At 39.8% G+C, this 14,051-nt stretch overlaps 1 protein-coding gene across 2 annotated transcripts in view; it reads right to left on the bottom strand.

The window, feature by feature from the left end:
* Window positions 1-14,051, bottom strand: part of ssbp2b (single stranded DNA binding protein 2b) — a 120,592-nt gene continuing 106,541 nt past the window's right edge. For both annotated transcript variants that reach the window (XM_066711902.1, XM_066711903.1), the window contains 8 exons: window positions 13,762-13,810; window positions 9,743-9,778; window positions 7,080-7,134; window positions 6,019-6,089; window positions 5,354-5,432; window positions 3,657-3,685; window positions 1,247-1,345; window positions 1-265 (listed from right to left, as the gene is read on the bottom strand). In XM_066711902.1, coding sequence (XP_066567999.1) covers window positions 236-265; window positions 1,247-1,345; window positions 3,657-3,685; window positions 5,354-5,432; window positions 6,019-6,089; window positions 7,080-7,134; window positions 9,743-9,778; window positions 13,762-13,810 — 448 coding nt within the window. In that variant the 3' untranslated portion in view covers window positions 1-235. The remainder of the gene's footprint in view (window positions 266-1,246; window positions 1,346-3,656; window positions 3,686-5,353; window positions 5,433-6,018; window positions 6,090-7,079; window positions 7,135-9,742; window positions 9,779-13,761; window positions 13,811-14,051) is intronic.

The raw sequence follows: 14,051 nt of genomic DNA, 5'->3' as shown, positions 1-14,051 counted from the left end.
CTTGTTTTGTTGTATTTCAGTTTTTTGTTTGTTTCTTGTTTCTGTTTTGCAGGGGAGTTCAGTCTTTAAGGTGTTGTAAAAGTAAGAATAACAGAACAAAATGAATATGGAAAAGAGAAAGGCTTGGACCCACTTTCTTCACAGAGCTGATGAAGGCAGGAAACAGTGGGTTTATAATGAGATCCTCTGTTCACTGTACACTTGATAAATAGACCTCTCCGGTGCAGACGGCCGATCACACACTCATTGTCATGTTTGGAGAGTACTGCACAGGGAGAGAGAGCAGAACAGCATTAACAAGGCACGGCAGTGATCTGACAACTGCCCCAGTGGCTTTTATTGTTGTTGTTTCTGTTCAAACTAATCAAAGCAATATTAGTTGGGGGCCTGTGGACTCAACAGGTGTAGCAAACAAAAGACAAGAAAAGACAGAAAAAAAGAAAACCAAGCTCTGCTTTTGTTGAAATTCTTCGTGGATCCAGTGACTCAAGCAGGCCGCCAGCTCAGCCTGCGGGCATGGGCAGCGCTTGGGCTGAGCTCCATAGACGGAGGCTAAACAGCAGCTATTCAGAGCAGGGTTGCCCACACTGAAGGGGTCAGCGAGGTGATGCATTGGTGAGGGAAGAGGGAGACAACTTTGCTGCTGCCATTACAAAAAATAAACTCTGAGTCACAGGATTACCAACACAGCCTCGGCCACCACTAAAGGGCAACTGCTTGAACACTTTGTAGGCTGGAAAATGATCTGGATGGAAGATATTATCAATGCTGGATTTTAGATACACATGTGAAATGTAATTATTTATCTGTTTTAATTTCAGTTAAGACCTTCCTCATGCGTTATGCATTTGAGCAGTGATACCATGAATAGCTTAATTTCCAAATTCCTGTATGGCTCATTTCCAGCTGAAGCCCTAAAAATACCATTATAGAAGTTTATCTTCATCATACGGCTTTTGCACTTTTAACATGTTTTTACTGTCATTTTACCACAGTTTTCCAGTTGTTTCCTATAGAATCAACACAATGGACCATGCATAAACATGCCTTAGAAACATTTATCATGGTTTCCACATGGTATTGACCAATGTCCACATTATTATGCCTTTATTATAGGTGATGTACAAGTGTTACATTGAGCTATATACAAATAGACTCTACAATTACATACCTGCATGCAGTTTTTGAATGAAATACAGGAAGTAAAACCCATATAGAATACTCATAAGAAGAAATGGTCACTCACGCTTTCATTCTGAAAGGGGTTGAGGAAGTTTCCACCCATCTCCCCGTCATCTCGCGGAGTGCCCGGCTGGTTGCTCATGCTCATATTACCAGGAGAGTTCTGGACCGGAGGAGTAAAGCACAAGATACTCAAGCCCAATGTACCAGGAGGCTAGCAAAAAAACTAAAACATCAACTACAGGAGTACCACTCAATGCAGAGGTCATGCTAGCCTCGACAGGGAGTCTATAGTACTGCACAACCCGAAGGGCAGGGTGTCTTGACATAGAACAAGCAAAAACATTGTTCTGTTGTTCTTAAGAGCTCCTTGAAACATATAAAGCTATTCAGCTTCTTGGCAGGAGACTTGCCCTCTAGTTAACTGTACAAAAAGACTAGAAGTGAAACAAAATAATTAACCAAAGATTAAACCTATAAGAACATGGCGTTGGTTTGTGAAGGCGCAAAGGATAATGCTGTTGTGACCGTCGGCCGGCATGGATATATTCTACAAGGAACTGAAATGCATGTGTTTGGGAATTCTACATTAACCTTTCACTTCCCAATGAAACTGAAATATTCCCAAACACCCACAGTATTTCTGAACAGATATAGAGCAATGTACAAAAACAAACAGCCAAAAATCTCTCTGCCAAATATCCCTTTCCACCTTGGGAGTTGTAAGTGCCGTTGGTAATGGAGAACAAAAGCTTTGAAGTTGCTAGATGCTCTCTCGAGGAATGTTGTTAGAACTTAAGAGTACCAAGACAATTATTCAATTACATTCACAATAACACTAGAATTTAGTGAAAATGCAGTATTTTAAACATTTATTCCCCACAAACTAGTTTAAAGCAAAGTAATCAAGAAAACCCAAAAGAATATTTCTTACAGACATACACGCATTCCTCAAACAGTGGAAGAAATACTTCAGAATTCAGGATTAGGCATAGATATGTGTGTAAATTTGATTTTCTAAATTTGACTTTAAGTTAGCAATATGGCTCTACAGTTTCACTGGGAGTGAAATCATTGTTACCACAAAAACCCAGTTTTTTGTGGTGTACTGTCTGGAATCTCACATTTAGCACTTTTGTTCAGCAAATGCTTGTGTATCCTATAAAATGCTTTTATGTCAAAGCCTAAGACATAAAAGCCAGATACCTACATCTTTACTTTCTTTTATGTTTATCTACATATTATCTGTTGTGTCTGACATTGTGCTCTGTAAGTGAATTTGAGTGCAAATACTTCTGGGATGGACTATTAGCCTAACTTTGCAGAAGACAGGAAAACAAAACTTTGCCCCAGAGACTGCAAAAGCATAACCCCGACGATAAAAGGAGCAAAACAAGACAAAAAAACAAACAAACAAGGAAAATCAGAGCAAGAACACCTGAAAGAACAAACATTTGAAACGGATTGCTCGGTAAAAACACCTCGGTCAACCTCAGTCACCCCGGATTACCACATTAAAAGAGTCAAGGACCGGGACGGTGGGTCACTGGGTGGCACTGCGCCAAGCTCTTTGTTTGTTCTTTGCAGAGTTTTCAGCCCTGCTTTGTTTGTCAGTTTGTTTTGTACATAACTGATAAACATGCTCCTTTATGCAGCCAGATGCGCGCTATTTACAGAAAATATTGTGCACTGGAGTGAAAGATTATTTTCAGATGCATAAATCCTTCAAGGGTGAGCTAGCAGGTAATAAACATTTGCCGTTCAGAGTATTTTTGTAGAAGGGCACTTTTTATTCCCAGCCCCATATAATGAACAGATATGTTCGCAAGGGCTCCACTGTGCATATGAAAGATTAATAACAGCAGAACGGTGATGATGAAAAAAGGCATTATTTTTTTTCGCTTCTTCAATTAGTAACTGCATACAAGGTGCTTATAATTTATGTGCTGTGGTTCTGGGTAGTAAATCTCTGAAACTCCTCCACTCCGGTGGGCTCAGTGAGTTTGCGAGTATCAATCTAGATGGGAAGACATGTAGAGGACTCTCCTTGTTCATTTGTATTTGTTTTATGCATGGGCTGTTCCCACATTGTCCTCATGTGGCCGAGTGCCTGTCAAGACACTTGGTGCAAAGGTGGCCTGGCTGACACCTACCACCCATTAAAGTCAATTACGGGCTCTGTCTCTACATGTACATGCACATAGTGCTCAAAAAGAGGTATATGTTTTAAAAAGCAAACCATGTCTAGAATACATTTTTGGAGTTTCGCATTCCATTCCAGTTTCCCTCAGACCCTTCTATCTCACATAGTGAAATTAAAGAACAATTTTACAGTGCAGAATAGCTGTGCAGCATCTAATGACTTCCAATGCGGGAAAAAAAAAACTAACACACACCACACACACACATTATATATATATATATATATATATATATATATATATATATGAAGGAGGGATAAATGTCACTCTTACCTTGGAAATACTGTCAATGTCTCCTGATCCTGGATATAAAACAGATATTACTATTATTTCACACAACCACAGTAATTACTTCATGACTAACCTAAAAAACTTTCATAACCCTGAAGTACTTTGCTGGGATTTTGACTTCTAAGGTGCTAACTGTGGATCGACCATTGTTATCTGTATGGCGGCTGAAATCTGTGTTGTGCCACTGTCTGGTCTTTAATTGCTTCTTTCTGGCATTGTTTCTGGGACTTCCTCAACTGCACACACGCACACACACAGTTAATGTAGGAGATAGTGTAATCACAGTGGCCTGAAACTGTGCTTCTTGTTGACCCTGAGGCCTAAGTCCCCCAACCTACGTAATATTAAGTTTTTTTTTTTGGCACAAGTTACAAGCCAATAAGAAATCAAAATAAAAGTGTAAAAATGTAGCCTAACCTGAATTTCTGAAGCTCCTATTCTCAGATTTTAAAGACGACATACATTGCAGCATTGTTGATATGATTAATTCTGTAAATAGAACTGGTAATGGCAATAGGAGGAGCAGCAGTCATAGCATTTGTATACAGTTAATGAGAATCACTTTGCCTATTTAAAAGCGCAACAACCCTCTGTTGGGAATCCAGCAAGTAAGAACAAACAGCCATTATAATCTTTGGAGGAGGCGAAAGCTTAGTGAACATGGCTGGGTTCGAGACTTCATCATCGTGCATTGCTGGGGTGTAACCCTATAGTGAAAAGTATATTTTCTGTACATGTTTTGAAGTATTCCTTCTAGTACAATACATTGGAAGTACATCAAATTGTCATTTTCTGGTAATTTATTCAGACAATCATAGGACACAAAGGTCAAGCGAAATAAAACCATTCAGATAAAGCAAATTATGAAGTATAACAATAAAACACCCATCTAGAGTTAATTACTGTCGGTGCTTTATCATCATCACCCACAGATATAGGAATTCAATCACTCTGACTGTATTAACTTTCCTTTCCTGTAAGCCAGGTTTCCATGCATAGCATTACACTGCATTCCCAAGGGATTTCGTATTGGAAAACATATGTGTTTCTCAATTCTAACTAACAGCCTTTTTTCTTTCATTACACACAAAGGGCATACATCGACCTGTACATAATATGAACGAATACTGAGAGTGACCAGAAGAGGGAACCTCAGGATTGGTGAATCCTCCAGTGAGACGCAGTTCAGCACATGCAGCGCACACACAATGGACAATGGACAGGTGTTGGTGCCGCGTGGAATGTGAAGCTGACGTTCCTCGTTAGAAATCGCGTTTCTTGGGAATCAGCAGGAGATCACACTCGGAGGCTGTTATATTGTCTGTGAAACACCTGCAGGTCCCGACATCAGGTGCATTCTTCATGTTCCAATAGTCATGCTCATACAAGCTTCTAATACAGGTGCAGGTACCATATAATGCAGCTTTGCAACAAGGACTTCTGCTTTGATCTGTACCGGTATGTATGAATGTCCAGTGTCCACTTGAATTATTGATACATGATCAAAATCTTTAGTAAGGCAGACTCCAAGTTAGCCCACCAATGTACAGAAAGATGCATTTTAATCCCCCCCAAAGAAAACGCCAGCAAAAAAAAAAGATGACTCGCTTTCCCTTCAGCTCAAGGGGTAGGGGCAGAGTGTGGTGACATTTCAAAAAGGCCATGGGATTTATAATTACCTAATGACCCATTCATGTGATGCGGTTCCATTCCTGGCATGCCTCCCATGGGGCCATCTGACCCGGGGCCCATTGGGAACTGTTAACAAAAGCACACACACGCAAAGCATGGGCCTTCAGTTTACATCAACAAGACTGCAGAATCACAACTTATATGTCAGTAATTCTGCCACTGACATGTGAACACTGTTACTTGGTGACTTCTTCTAAAGGAGTAAAACATTCACATTGTACATTTTGCGATGAAATACTGCATCCACTTCCAAGTCCAAGAGCTTTTGGTAATAAAATCACCTTACAGCACTGGCTGTAAAATAAACTTGCCTGTATGTCACTGCTAGAACTTTATCCATCACAAAAAGTGTTTAGCTATATATATATATATATATATGATAAATACAAAGGTAACGCAGCAACACATTTTTAAAAACCTTTGAAGATTCAAGACCTGGCAAGTCCCATCGTCAAAGGCCATAGTGTGAATCAGCTATCAGTCAGCACTTTGTTTCCCTAGTTACAGGGATGTGTATTGAAATATAGACACGCACAAAGGGGCCAGTAAACTGCATGTTCCACAGAAGGAGTGTAAGATGACAAAAACATATACTTTTCTTTTGTTATTATTATGCATATTCTTCTTAGAATAAAATCCAATACTGTCTTACATTTGACCTGTTGGCTCCAGGAGGTACTGCATTAATCATAGTGTACATGTTGTCACCAGAGTTTGTAGAATCTGAAAGAGAGACACATACATCACATTAGAGATTGAGGGCTACTGACATAGAAGAAGCAAAAAGAAAGATTTTAAAGGAAAACCATATGTCTATTAATAATACAGCAGTTTTCAAACATGAAACCGCCACATTTTTTAATCATCTAGAGCTGAAAGATGTCTGCCAAACAGACAACGCTTAACTGATGTGGATCTGATTGACCTGGAGAAGCTGTCTTGCCTTCCACAGCAGCAGGCCACACTGCATCAGTTAATAGCAATGATTTCATTTCATAGGCTAGAAATTCCAGTTGATGTAATTGAGCACAGCGAGGGGCAGCAAGAGGCCGAGGAAGATCACAGAGAAATCAAATACATGCAGGAGTGAAAACAACTAAAAAAAATCAAAAAAGAGAGAAAAGATACAGTTCTTAAAAAAATACACAGATTCAGGAAAATGGGGCTTGTGCTTGCGTTCCTGTCATAGAACCAAATAAAATAAATAAACCTTTTCTTGTGAAAAAAGCTACCCATGATAAATTGCCAAGCAGTTTAACCTTTTTAATAGAGGAAGACAAACTACTCTTCTCCCTTAAAAGGAGAGCACGAAAAAATAAACTCTCAGGTAATTGTGCTGAGTCGGCTGCTTTGTCTGATCTTGAGGTAGATGTTTATTTACTGCTGAGCCAGGCAGGATGTGTGTGGTGCAATCGATCTGGACAGTTTTCTCTGCTGCCGAGGAATTCTCAGAAGGGTTATTTAGCACTGCGCTGAGAGCACTAATGTGAGTTAGCACCGAACCAATTACAACACTGAGCCTAATGGAGGGGAGGTCTTGCGCCACAGGGGTATGGAGCAGTGTCTCAATTAAAGCAGAGCACTGATTGCGGGGAGAAAAAAATTAAATACAAAAATCAAGGAGATTTACAATAACTGGAATGAAAAACAAAATACTGCATTGGACTGCTGTGCTTGCCTGTGTGGTTTCCAGGCCGTAAGCTGAGCACTTACCTGCTGGGCTGGGCATGATGGGAGTTCCAGGGGGGCCCCCTCCTCCTGGCGGACCCTGCAGAAGAAACACAAGACAGAGTCAGTGACAAGAGTCAGTAGCATCAAGAGACACAGTGGAACCATTCACCCAAGGCATGCTGGGTCAAAGGGAAGTCAGATTGAAGTAGATGGTTGTGTTAGAAAAGAGTCGTCAAGACTAATGTTTTTCACGTTTTCATTTGTGGATAATTAAAAAGAATACAAAAAACATAACATGGGAAGTTTTAGACCTGCATTTGTCAAGAGATAAATATTTCCCATTGCTATATATGATGACAATTGGCATTCCCTCCCATCCGAAGTCATGATAAGGAATACGATTTATATGTGAAGCATCCCCATAATGGGTTTCACTGTATGAGTACATAACTTGATTGCTGTGTGTGGTTCAGTTTTCCCTCTGAAAAACAAGTTCACCCCCCACTCAAACCCCCAAGGCCCACACAAATAAAACTAAACATCTGATTTACTAATGCAATTCAAAATACATTCTTGCCATTGATCATGTTTAAATATGTGTAGCAGTTGAATGTCTTTTTTAATTTCCTTGTTCACTGTGTTACTGTGGGTGTGGCAGCCCAACATGTTGAGAGACATATGTCCAGTCCTTGGCACGGTTGAGGTAGTCAACCATGGGGCTAAAGTATTCATGCGTTTTCCTTGTATAAAATAAATAAAATATAAACTCAGTAACAGGTAATCATGATTCTAAAGTAAGGCACTTCTAAACCATTAGTAAATATGAAAGCATATGTATGATATACACATTATGTTTGAAACCTCACCGTATTGTAACTTTTTTTCTTTCTAATTGTATCTTCAGTTTTAATCAATGACTTGATCTAGAAAACGGGAATACGTAGTAAACTGAACTACATATTCAGGGGGAATTGCTATCCGATTTGAAGCTTTGATCGAGATCCAGGCTTTTAAAAAAGCGTTTCGGGCACTTTCAATACGATCAGCAATGTATCGGCTACCTTAAAAGAATGGAAGCTCTACGTTCCTGTGCACCTTTCTCACATTCTATAATTTGATTTCGGATTATTTATAAATAAACCAAGAGCCACAAATTAGAAACATTCAGTCACCGAGACTCGAGCCAGCCAGAACAAGAGCTGAGCATGATCGAGGCATTGTGTTCCTGAGGGGAACTCGGGAGACCTGCTACTAGGATAGCAAACACGTCTCCCTGTCCCGCGCGAGAGAGAGAGAGCTGGAGTCACATGGAAAATGAAACACTCACTTGACATTACAGTTGATGTACACCGTAAAAAAGGGTAAGACGTAATCAGCTTTCCTCACGCAATCTTTTAAAGAATCCTGACGTGTTTTATCCCCCCACCAGTGCCACAGATTCTCAGGAGACCAGCAAAAATTTGCAGTTTATCATTTTGTTCAGAACTTGAAACATGCAACAACAACAAAAATCTCTCTATTTTGTAGTATTGCTACTACTATAACTAATATTATGGAAACAATCTTTACTTTTTCTACCAGCAGCCTGATTATGGACACCAGGCTTACTATTCTTTAGCTCTTCAAGTCTTCTCTTGTATTTCTTTTTTACCAGTTCAACTACAGCAGCTTAAAATTCCAAACAGCTTATAGACTTTCTTCCTGTGAGGATGAGATCATGCTTGGTGCTAGTTAACATACACATGGAAACCATTTGCTCTGTTTACTTAAGCCAAGAGTTTCAATTTAAGAGTGGAATCAGTAAACATACAAGAGAAAAAAAAATACAAGAGAGAAACAAATAAATCAATCAATATGAAGAATGAAGAATATTATAATCCTCTGAGGTATTTATAAAATACCGTATTTTACCTAAGCCTTTGCTAAATAATGTTTTTAACAGTTACACTACTTTTTGGTATGTACTGTTATTAAAGGTCAACACACACTTTGCATGTGTTGGCATGCCAAATCCATTAGAAAATCAAGGCATACATGTTCAAAGAGGACTTTTTTTTGGGACACATTACATTCACCTCTGCAGGATGAAACAGAGAAGGACGTAGCCATACCTAAACCCCCCACTGATAAAAAGACACTGCCAAAAAAGCACTGTGGCTGGGAGGGAGCACAGTGGCATCTTATTTTTCAAAGGGGTCTGGAGAGCACTGCCAGCGGTAATTAAAGATTGAATTTAAATCCCACAATGAAACCGCAACATGTCAATTAAACAAACAAACAAATACAAAATACGGTTCTTAGACTTGGCACCAAGGCAAGCCATAAAATGAGCATTAGCAGTTTAATTTAAGAAGATTAGATTTCGTAGCGCCCCGCAAAAAGGATTCTCTTTCTGATTTTGGATGTTTGTCCCCCTGCATTAGTCTGTCTTTTCACATTTGTTACTGATGACAATTTGCTGTAGTACCATATGCCGGCATAAAATGCAGTGCTTCAGGCAATTTGGACCAGACTGATTACTGCTCCACTAATGAACATCAACATATGCACTGGAAATGCCAGACAAAATAGAAAAGAAAAAAACAAAACAGGAATCAGATGTTCAATTCCCAGCCAATATACAAGGCCGTTTGCTCAACATCTGGCCAGCTATTTCCACACATGAATAAAGATGCATTAGACTTAAAACTGAAGGCATCACCTACCGCATAACTCCCAGGAGATGCTGAAGAGTATGGTATCTGGAAAGGAAGGGAGAGGGAATACATTAGCAGCTGCTTGTTCAGAGGCAACACGCACATAGTAACATTGCTGCACACACAAAGCTATATGGTTTGTGTCTTGAATGGCCATAGTGTGCACAATTCACATTGTCTACAAATGCACACAGTTATTCTCTTTTCTTGTATGAACAATGTTAGGAACAATTTCTCAATGGTACAATAAGCTGAATGTCTTTATTTTTGTTGCTTATCTTAATTCGTTGTTTCTTAACAAGGAGGACTATATGAAAGGCCATTATTTCTTTACTGTTTTGGTGAAAGACTGTAAATGACCTGGAATCTTTTAATGCTTATTCAAAGAGAAAATACCAAAATATGAACTCCATTTTCTCCTAAAAAAGAAATTTAGTAAACATAACAGTGAACAGTGAATGTCAGTACCTATGCTTCCACATCGAACTAAATTATTTATCGTTTTGAAACATTTATTTGTGCGAGCCAAGTTTCAGAAGACTTGCACAAACTAGGTGATGGAGCAAAGTCTCAGTATATCTGCCTCAAAGTCTGACAGTACAGGTGAAATGAATAAATCAGTAATTCGGAGATGAACGCTCTCCCCCTGTGTTGCGTTTGTAAAAATAGGCTACAGAGTGCAGTCTGCGGCAGAAAGAGCTTTCCTGCACAGACTGAGGATCCCATTTTTCAGTCTTTCGCTCCCCCCTCAGCAGATATTTCAGTAACCACTGGGAAGCAGTAAACAAGAATCACTGTTCCTCGAGTTTGATAAATCCACTCAGCCACTCAGCGTCTGGGGGATTTCTCATTTGTTGCTGAACAAACTGCCTGCCACCTGACCTCACACTCATGGGTATGTGACTTCAGTCACCCAACCTAGCTTGGCACACTTCATTACTTTTTTTAAATGTATGTATGTTTGAATGTATGTCTCTTTGTCTGTCCTTTCTAACCAAGCATACTACAGTCAGATGTCAGCTTACCACAGTGGCAGAGCATAAACTCACTCTGGCATCAGCCTGGAGAGAGATTGCTTACAGATGGCAGACTCTTTCATGAGAAATCAACAGGACAAACACTGTAGCAGATCTGCGTTGTCTTTACTGCTCATGCCTGGGCAGACAGCATCTCTTAGAACATGCTGGGTGATTTCAGATTATTGAGACCCCCCTCCCCTCTTAATGTCAAAAGCTTGTCACAGGGTGTCTGCAAAGGCATGACATGCTTTCAAAATTCAACATTTTACAGACATCGCAAGTGCTTTACATAAGTACTGGAAACATTTAAAGTCACTGTCCACAAATTAATGCATTTTTAGATCCATCCCTGATCCCAGATGAAATATTGTGAGAATCTGTTCTGGACAGAGACATGAGAAACCTAGAAAAAGAAATCTAGAAAAGTTTCCACCACATTTCTGATTGAAATAATAAAAAAAATATTACAATTACTAAGTAAGACTGTATACCTGGAGACCTTGCACTTCAGCACAAACAGGCTCCTTCATGTTAGGATAACTTAATGCTAATATTGAGTGTTTAATGATGCAATGGGGGAACAAAATGTCTCTCTCATTAAGCAAAGCATCTGTAAAGAGGGCTAAAGCGGCAAACTGTCATCAGGATCATCTCAAAAACTTTTCTCTTTTGTTTGTTGTATACTGGTATCCTATTAAAGGAAATACCACAGTCTGTGTTACGATTTCCAAGGCCGAGGGCTGGCGCTCAGCTGTACGGTGCTGATCAATATAACATACAGACTCCTGGAGATTAAAGAGTCCTTTCACTCAAAAGTTTGTTAGTCTGAACACAATGCGTGCTTCTCTCAGACGGCAACACAGATCATGTTGGCTTTGTGAATTGTCTGAGAGACCGATAAAAGCCATGCACAAATAAACAAATGAATGAATAAATAAATAACATTGCAAGCCAATGGGTAACAGTCTTTATAGTATTTGGAAGAATGTGTTTGCATTATTGACTGCACTGATGTGTTCTGCCACGTCTGTGTACTAAAGTGTCTCCCTCCCTCTCAACAGGCACCATCTGCTCCTCGTGCAAGCCATTATATAATCAAGAGGGCTTCAGGGCCTGTGCTTTCCTGTGCCTTGTGCTACAACTGATTCACCAGACAGGACAGACTTGAGTGTCAATAAAGATATTTATTTACTCACATGGCTCCTCACTCAAGAGGGTATATTTTAGATGGAAATGGGAGATGTATAAACTCTATTAGAAGTACGGTTGCAGATTGTTTTAAAACAATTTACCCTCACTGATTCACAATTTCTTTCTGGAGGCTCTGATGAAGTCTGATAATTTACAAAACCATTACAGCCAGTGAGAAAATGTAACGCTTTGAAAAATCTGCATTTTTAATACCACTTTCCATTCCGTTTTTTTCTTCTTGTAAGAAAATGTGACCCGTCAGAGACCTTTTCAGAAACTTCTTTGTGTATTATCGGGGTTGAGAGAAAACAATTTACAGAATGACTGCATTCAAAACAGGCAAAAGGAGCTGTCATCAAAGTCCGTGCTTCTCGTGTGTGTTTTGAGTCAAAGGGAGTAAAAAAAAAAAAATACAAAAAATAGAACTGTTGGCAGATTCAAAGTGTGCAATCATTTTAATTGGCCCTCATCTAGATTTGGCAATGGTTAGGAACAGCTTTGCCTCAGCTTACATGGTGTTTCAGAGCCAGTGAAGTGTTGTTTGTCTCGGTTGAGTTATTGGAGGGTGGCATGTAATTGTATCTTACTTTCCCATGTACTGAACCTCACGTAAGCACCAGTGTCTATTTTGCAAGCCGATGTTGAGTTTTGCAAGTTGTTCACAACAAAGTAACAACCTCATGTTTATTATGGTAAAGCGGTAATGTAAGTTTCACAGCTGTCTTCATGGACACATTTGGCACATTACCCGTTTAGGGTTTCCCAGGCATCTCTATCAATGTTGCACGGCTCACTTGTCTGCAACAGTGGAGGGAGTTGGGTATTTCAGCACACTGGACGCAGTTCTTTCCAGTAGCGATATTACAGCCATTATAGTGAATTTGACTGGACCCAGTCTGGCGGCCATTTCATTCCTGCGTCACTTTCCAGATATGAAAGTGTACGTTTAAATCAAAGATAATGGCTCTAGGCAGCACACAGGATCAGTCATCGTGTGTAATTGTGCCATTGTTTGGGGAGTACGCTGTATTTTGTATGATGTCTCACTAATAAACATGCGCCAATATTGGGCATCAGGGTTTGTCTCTAACAACAAAAAACGTACTATGATTATTACAATTGGCCATAGTAAGTATTCTAGTAAACAGAAAAAAAGAATTGAAACGAACTGCAATACATTTTCACTAGAATGTCAGCTTCCTGCAGACGATCAACCCTTTTCGAATTTGCACACTTCCTCTAAGAACCACATCAGTTCAGTACTTAAGCGATTTTCAGACACAAATTGCAGAGACAGAAAGGACCTGTAATTTAATCACCAGGAAAGAAAAAAAGAGAGAATATATATGAAGATTATGTAGATATTTCAGAGAAAGACAGAGGTGGAATAGCAATTGAAAACCACAGGCAAATAGGGAATTACTCTCTCTGCGAATGATGATCAGATATATATATATATCTGAAGTTAACACAGAGAGGAGGATAAATAGAAAAAACTCCCAAGACAATAATGACAAAAAAGCCTTCAATTAGAGCTACATCCTGACATTCTCGGAAACTGTCTACCTGCTTTGTTTGTTTGAACATTGAAATAGCAGTTTCTACTCCAGACTGCGCTCAGATCCAGAACAGGAGGCCGTTCTGAAGATCCCTTCGTTCTGACAGCTGGCCAAAGCAGGGAGACGCTGGCTCGGCTCTCCTGCTGCGGCCTGCTGTCAATCAACTCTCGTGGCGGTAAAACAAGTGTAAATGAGAAGATAGCACAAGCACAGAAGCAATAGAGCTCCAGCTTGCCTCTTTCGCTTGAAGTGTACTTACCGAGTTGGCATTGGGAGGGTTTGGCCAAGCTCTGCCGCCTCCAGGACCCCTGCAACATGTAACGACAGATGGGGATTTAATTCGCCACAATCAAACACACTTTTGGCTTTTTACCAAGCAGAAATCGGGGCCAGTGAGAAACTAAATGCTCTTGTCCCAGTGGGAGATTTCCAGCACTCCTCTTGAGTTAGCACTCCAAAGACACAACCTTTGGAGCTAGTATTTATTTATTTACCATTCTTTGCTGTTTTGGATTGAAACTCATTTTGTACATTTTACCTGAACTCATT

Source organism: Amia ocellicauda, chromosome 8 (genome assembly GCF_036373705.1).
Source record: "Amia ocellicauda isolate fAmiCal2 chromosome 8, fAmiCal2.hap1, whole genome shotgun sequence".
In the NCBI taxonomy this organism is placed as follows: domain Eukaryota; kingdom Metazoa; phylum Chordata; class Actinopteri; order Amiiformes; family Amiidae; genus Amia; species Amia ocellicauda.
This window is presented reverse-complemented; position numbering and strand designations above follow the sequence as displayed.